At 38.6% G+C, this 7,181-nt stretch overlaps 1 protein-coding gene across 1 annotated transcript in view; it reads left to right on the top strand.

Annotated features, from left to right (window-relative positions):
• B3gnt2 (UDP-GlcNAc:betaGal beta-1,3-N-acetylglucosaminyltransferase 2) overlaps nucleotides 1-6,960 on the top strand; it is a 29,408-nt gene extending 22,448 nt beyond the window's left edge. The window contains exon 2 of the mRNA XM_027934323.2: nucleotides 4,412-6,960. Within this exon, the coding sequence (XP_027790124.1) occupies nucleotides 4,421-5,617 (1,197 nt within the window). The 5' untranslated portion in view covers nucleotides 4,412-4,420 and the 3' untranslated portion in view covers nucleotides 5,618-6,960. The remainder of the gene's footprint in view (nucleotides 1-4,411) is intronic.
• The last annotated feature ends 221 nt before the right edge of the window (nucleotides 6,961-7,181 follow it).

Below are 7,181 nucleotides of genomic sequence, written 5' to 3' on the forward strand. Positions count from 1 at the left end.
CTATGGACCCAGGCTAGGTTAACAGAATGTGTTTGTGCCTTGTAGAAAAAGGAAGATATGCAGCCAGCCTGCATTGGAAGCGAGAAGGAGGCCACACTTCATCCTTGCCACTTAGCTCCTGTGTCATATTCAGGCAAATCACTTTCTGCCCCCTCCCCTGAGCCTTCATTTTCTTTACTGGTAAAAGTGGCATCCTGTCAGTTCCTGGAGGGGGTCCAAATGGGCAAGAAGATGCTCAGCCAGCTGGAGATCTTGAGCAAGTACAGGGTGAGGATGGTTTTCCTTATAGAGCCAGCCGTTAAGACTTGTCTTGAGTTGAGGTGACATGAGGACTCTTTATCCCGACCAAGTCTTGACTGAGGAAATAAAAGCCTGAATTGTAGCAGATGAAGTTGGAAATTTTGGCCAGGGTCACCAAGCCTAATGTATTCCTCAAAATATTCTGAAAAGAAGAGTTGGAGCTTTCGTGATGGAAATGTCACATAGTTATGGCTGCATTCCAGGCATCCATGGCTTCCCTCACAACCTGGATGCATAACTTATTAACTTATCGCTGTCATTTTTCCATGCTCTTCACCCTCATCTTTTCCTAGAAGAGTTGGCTCTGGAAGCTCACAGCCTGCTATGTAAAGTATTGTTACCTCCATTTCTTCTTCTATATACTATAAGCTGTTGTCTTTTACTTTGGAAATTTTGGGAATTGTCTCAATTCCTTTACTGAGTTGAAAACTTATGCCTGGTATTCAATCATTCATAATGGATGTTGGGTTTTGGTTGTCTCCCTCCCATCCCAACCACCACCAGTACCTTTCCAGATATATTTCCTTGTAGTTCTCTCCATTTTCCTCATCTTTTTCCCTGTTGCTTTTCTCATAGCCTACAGTCAAGGGCTGCCTTTGCATTTGGAGAACTGTCCCAATTTGGAAAGAACCATTTATTTTATATCATTTATTTATTATATATTTTATATATATTATATATGTATATATATTAGTTGTAGATGGCCATAGCACCTTTATTTATTTATTTTTAATTTTTTTAGTTGTTGATGGGCTTTTATTTTTATTTATATGTGGTACTGAGGATCGAACCCAGTGCCTCACATGTGGGAAAGAAGCACTTTACTGCTGAGCCACAACTCCAGCCCCTATTTTATTTATATAGTTTTTTTTAGTGGTAGATGGACACAACTCCTTTATTTTATTTATTTATTTTTATGTAGTGCTGAGGATCAAACCTAGTGCCTCACACGTACAAGGCAAGTGCTCTACCTCTGATCTACAACCTCAGCCCGAGAATCATTTATTTTATTTTATTTTTTTTAGAGAGAGAGAGAATTTTTTAAATATTTATTTGTTTTTTTAGTTTTCGGTGGACACAACATCTTTATTTTATTTTTATGTGGTGCTGAGGATCGAACCCAGCGCCCCGTGCATGCCAGTCGAGCGCGCTACCGCTTGAGCCACATCCCCAGCCTAAATCATTTATTTTTGAAAAGAATTTTGTCTCAATTAGGGAAATTAAAAACAAATAAAACCCCTTCAATGTATCTATGGTTTGCTAAAATAGATGACTAGTTCTTGATTTGCATCAGATACCACGTAAATGCATTGTGTCCATTTGTGCCCTCATACTTTCATAGCATAGGGGTTGAGAGTGCTTGAGATAGACCAGACTCGACCTACGGGGAGTTCCAGAGACCTGCTCAAAAACTCATTTAAAAACAGCCAATCTGAGGGTGTGGTCTTGTGATTTAGGTAAGGACAGTTTGATATTATTCAGGCTGTGCTTTGAACTGTATTTAAGTAGTAAGAAATGTATTGTGATCTCTTTCTTTGGAAGGAAGCCAAAGCTTTCCCCCTTTTTATTTGCTGGCTCAGTGGGGGGATTCTGGAGGGGTAGAAGTGGGTAGTGACTGGAGTGTGAGGGGACATGTGGTGGTGATGAGAGGCTGCTTGCTTTGGTAAGCTGAGGAACCTATGCCACTTTCTCTTCCATTCATGTTTTTTAGATGTGCAAAGGCTTTGGGGAGTTGGAGGTGTGAGGTAGGGCCTGGTTCTAGTGGTGCGTACCTGTGGCACCAGCTACTTGGGAGGCTGAGATGGGAGGATTGCTTGAGCCCAGGAGTTTGGGCCCCACCTGGGCAGCATAGCTTCCATCTCTTACCAAACCCTTTTACTTAGAGTCATCTCTTGGTGTATCCATTGATTTGGTTCTAGAATCGCTGTGGATACCAGAATTCATGAATGCTCTAGTCTATGATATTAGTATACTAGCGCATCCTCCTATAGACTTTAAATCATGTGTGGATTATTTAAAACACCTAATACTGTCTAAATTTTACTTAAATAGCCATGTACGGTCATGTTTAGGGAGGAATAACAAAAGGGAAAATTCCGTACGTGTTCAGTTCGGGTGCAGGATTTTTTTTTTTTTTTCTTTTACTATCTTTGACCTGTGTTTGTGGAGGGCCTGACTGCAGGTTGAACGTGTCAACAGCTGAAGCTTTTTAGCAGTATTAATACAGTCTACTTGATTAAGATCTACTAAATAGATCTTGGGAGAAACAAAATAGCTGTGAATTCCTGTGGATCTGATCTGGGCTGTTCAGCATGTCTTAGTTTCACAGCATTCTCATCATAACAAATGTTCTTTCCCCTTGAGATTATTTGTTAGAACCCAGTGAACTTAAAAATCCACTTCTATTTTTAAAAGTAAATACTGCTCTTGATTAAAATAGTCAGACCAGTTTGTTTTATATGTTTTTAGAGAAGAGTGGCTACCATTAAAATCTGATGACATTGGCTGAGATTCCAGCCTAGCCCTAGCTCCTCTAAATTTGTTTCCTCGGTTATAAAATGGGAACAATAGTGACAGTGCTTAAGGATAAGTTCCCAGTGGTAGAATTGACCTGGTAAGAAAAGCCTAATAGTCATTATAGTGTTTTGCCATTCCACATTTTTTGGGTTTTCTTTTAATGTCAAGCTTGTCTAAATAGTTGTTCTTGTGCAGGTCATCTGTTGCAGTAGTATTAGAAGCTTGGAGTTGTCCCCAGAAAACTTTTCCTTACCCTTTGTTTTTCCTGTGTTACCCCACAGCCTGAAATCCTTTGATGTTTCACTAAAATGTCATTTGCATTTGCTTTTTTGCCATATACAATTGAGATCTTCAGCTTTGACAGATGTACTCATCCTTGAAGCCCTCACCCAGAGTAGCATGTACACAGTACTTATTTGGATCCCAGGATGTTTCTCCTCCCCTCCCCAAGCCCCCACCTCCTTCATGTTTGGATTTCTAGGGCCTAGATTGGTTTTGCCTGTTCATGAAGGTAATGGAAATAATTGAAATTCAGGGTCTTTCATTCATAATGTAATGTTGCTGGTAACAATTGTTCCCTTTTTATTGCTAACGGATATTCCATTGCATGAATATACCAGGATTTGTAACCCCTTCTTGTTGATATTTGGATTGTTCTCAGTTTTTGGTTATTGGGATAAAGTTGTTGAGACCCCCTTTCCCCCCCCCCCCATTTTATTACTCAGAATACACAGTGTGGTTAGTATCTTTTCTACTTCCTAACTCTATAGGCATCTTAATATCTCTGCCTCAGTGTCCTTGTCTATAAAATGGCGGACATAAAATGGAAGCAATTGAGGGACCAGCACTTTGTTAAAATTTAAATTTAGAGTGGATGATGTGTTGTACATAGTGCAACACAAAAAATATGGCTGGGCACAGTAGCACCTATAATCCAAGCAATTCAGGAAGAAGGATCACAAGTTTGAAGCCAGCCCTTTCAGCTTAGCAAGCCTGTCAATAGCCTGTCTCAAAATTTAAAATAAATAAATAAATTAAAAGGGCTGGGGATGTAGCTCATTGATACAGCACCCCTGGGTTCTTTAAAATAATAATGTTTGTGTGTGCATGCGTATTGTAGCACAATATAAAATATATTTGTTATGAATTATAGGCAGATCATTTTGCTCTTGATTTGTGTGTAACCTCATAAGCAAAGATGTTGAACACCCAGGTGATTATCTAATAATCCTTTTCTCTGCTTTCTGGGTGTCTAAAACAACAGTGATGTTGATATGATCACTTTCATAGGGCCAGCTATGGGCCAGGCATAATTTTAAAAGTTTTGTATACAAAACCATATATTCCTCACAACCCTCTAAAGTCCCCACAGCACAAATGGAGAAACTGAGACACAATTATACCATTTGCTTAAGGTCACAAAGCTAGAGAGGAAGGGCCATGATTTGAGCCAGAGTTGGCAAGTCTAGAGTTCTTGTGCTCAACCACTCTTCCTGGGGAGACAAAAATGCAAGTAAGATGAATTAAAATGTACATGAAACTGAAAACTCATAATTATCCAATTAATGTAATACTTCCCTGCTCTTTATTCCAGGTATGAGAAATGAGTGTTGGACGTCGAAGAATAAAGTTGTTGGGTATCCTGATGATGGCAAATGCCTTCATTTATTTGATTGTGGAAGTCTCCAAAAGCAGCAGCCAAGAAAAAAATGGAAAGGGAGAAGTAATAATACCCAAAGAAAAGTTCTGGAAGATATCTACCGTACCTCCCCAGGCGTACTGGAACAGAGAACAAGAAAAGCTGAACAAGCGATACAATCCTATTTTGAGCATGTTGGCCAACCAGACAGGGGATGTAAATGGGTCATCAAATATAAGTCATCTGAATTATTGTGAACCTGACCTGAGGGTCATGTCAGTTGTGACAGATTTTAATAATTTGCCGGACAGATTTAAAGACTTTCTCCTGTATTTGAGATGTCGAAATTATTCACTGGTTATAGATGAACCGAATAAATGTGCAAAGAAGCCCTTCTTATTGCTGGCAATTAAATCCCTCACTCCACATTTCGCCAGAAGGCAAGCAATTCGAGAGTCCTGGGGCAAAGAAATCAACCACGGAAACCAGACAGTTGTCCGAGTCTTCTTGTTGGGCCAGACTCCCCCAGAGGACAACCACCCTGACCTTTCTGACATGCTGAAATTTGAGAGTGAGAAGCACCAAGACATTCTTATGTGGAACTATAGAGACACTTTCTTCAACCTGTCTCTAAAGGAAGTGCTATTTCTCAGGTGGGTTAGCACTTCCTGCCCAGACACTGAGTTTGTCTTCAAGGGTGATGACGATGTTTTTGTGAACACTCATCACATCCTGAATTACTTGAATAGCTTTCCCAAGCACAAAGCCAAAGATTTGTTTATAGGTGATGTGATCCATAATGCTGGTCCTCATCGAAACAAGAAACTGAAGTACTACATCCCAGAGGTGGTTTTCTCTGGGGTCTACCCTCCTTATGCAGGGGGAGGGGGATTCCTCTATTCTGGCCACCTGGCCCTGAGGCTGTACAACATAACTGACCAGGTCCATCTCTATCCCATTGATGACGTTTATACTGGAATGTGCCTTCAGAAACTTGGCCTCGTTCCAGAGAAACACAAAGGCTTCAGGACATTTGATATTGAGGAGAAAAACAAGAATAACATCTGTTCTTATGTAGATCTGATGTTAGTACATAGTAGAAAACCTCAAGAGATGATTGATATTTGGTCTCGGTTGCAAAGTGCTCATTTAAATTGCTAAAATATACAGGCTAAATTTTACATAGAAAAACATATCTTCCCTAGTTCCCATGTTGTTTTCTCGTATTAGGGTAATTTCTGTGTTAAACCATCAGAATTACCTTTAAAGGTAGTATCCATGTGAGGCCCTCCAAACGCTTTAGTTTGGTACTTTTGTGACTAGGGAAAGCAGATGATGATGATTTTAATGGAGAATATGGCAGGATGATTGGTTCTGAACTTTCCTGCTGGATAGTGGTCATTATTTTCTAATTTATCCTCCCTTCTCATCTGAAATCTTAAGTTCCTAGAATGTGATCATTTAAGTTATTTTTATTTTGTTCTGTTATATATTATTCCTACTTCCATTATCATGATGGATTTATCTGTAATTCGGGTGTTTAGGAACCTAATGGCTACCACGACTTTGTTATTCATGACTCAGTGGTTTTGTGAAATGGAATTATATTTATTTTCATGAAATTTGGGTGAATTTTTAAAATTATCTACAAAATGGACTTCAGTCAAAATTTCCTGCCACCCTAACAGTATTTCCTTGTGTTAATTTAATCAGCTAATTTTGCAAAATTAGAATCATGTGTGACACATCCAGTTTATCTTCTTGTGGTCTCATGGTCATAATGAGGGGAGAGTGAGTTTAATTTCTCTTGTATTTGGTTTGCTAGGTGGTATCATAATAATGATCTGATTTTAGTATTGTTGAAAATAATGATTATGATTCCATAATTGCCAACTGGAAATTGGATTGCCAGTGACAACCATATGGGTTTATGAATTTTCACTATGGATCAGGAAAGCATAGTGACTTTTGAACTTGGAAGTGAAAGGTTTGAAATTGTAGGCTTTTTCTTACCTGGTCTGTCAATTTAAAACTCCAGGATTCTATTCTTGCCATATTTTCACATGTTGCTTATGCAAAATTATTGTTCTGAGTAGTGATCGCTTCCCTGTCTCAGTGTAGAAGTGCCTGTGTTTTTATTTATTGTTCAGATCAAAGACCAAAACATTTTCTTAAATATATTTTGTGTAATATTTTATTTGTATACAGTGTTGTTGGTGATATATTTAACTAGAGCATGATATTTTAAATGTTATAGTGTAACATATGTTAAATAAAGCTAATGGTTATTTTTGAATTTTAAAATTTTGGGTTTTTTTGGGGAGTATGAACTATTAGAGTTGATAAAATTCTGCCAAACTATTGCTTATATGTACTATCTTATAACATGCTTTCTTGAAATATTTTTGTGTTTTTAGAGATGAGAATTCTTATCACATGCAATACTAGGGACTGTAAAAAAGTGGAAATAAAGTCACCCTATTTTTAATTGTTATGTGTAATAATTTGTCTTTTCCTGTATTTGATTACATTTTCTCCAAAGAGGCCATTTTCCTCAGAAACCATTACAGTAATTTTGAACTCTCAGTTTTTCTCTCTCAATGGATTATCCATCTTTGCTTTTAAAAATCTCAAAAGTGGGGGCTGGGGATGTGGCTCAAGCGGTAGCGCACTCGCCTGGCATGCGTGCGGCCCAGGTTCGATCCTCAGCACCACATACCAACAA

The sequence above is a fragment of the Marmota flaviventris genome, chromosome 14, assembly GCF_047511675.1.
Source record: "Marmota flaviventris isolate mMarFla1 chromosome 14, mMarFla1.hap1, whole genome shotgun sequence".
NCBI lineage: Eukaryota > Metazoa > Chordata > Mammalia > Rodentia > Sciuridae > Marmota > Marmota flaviventris.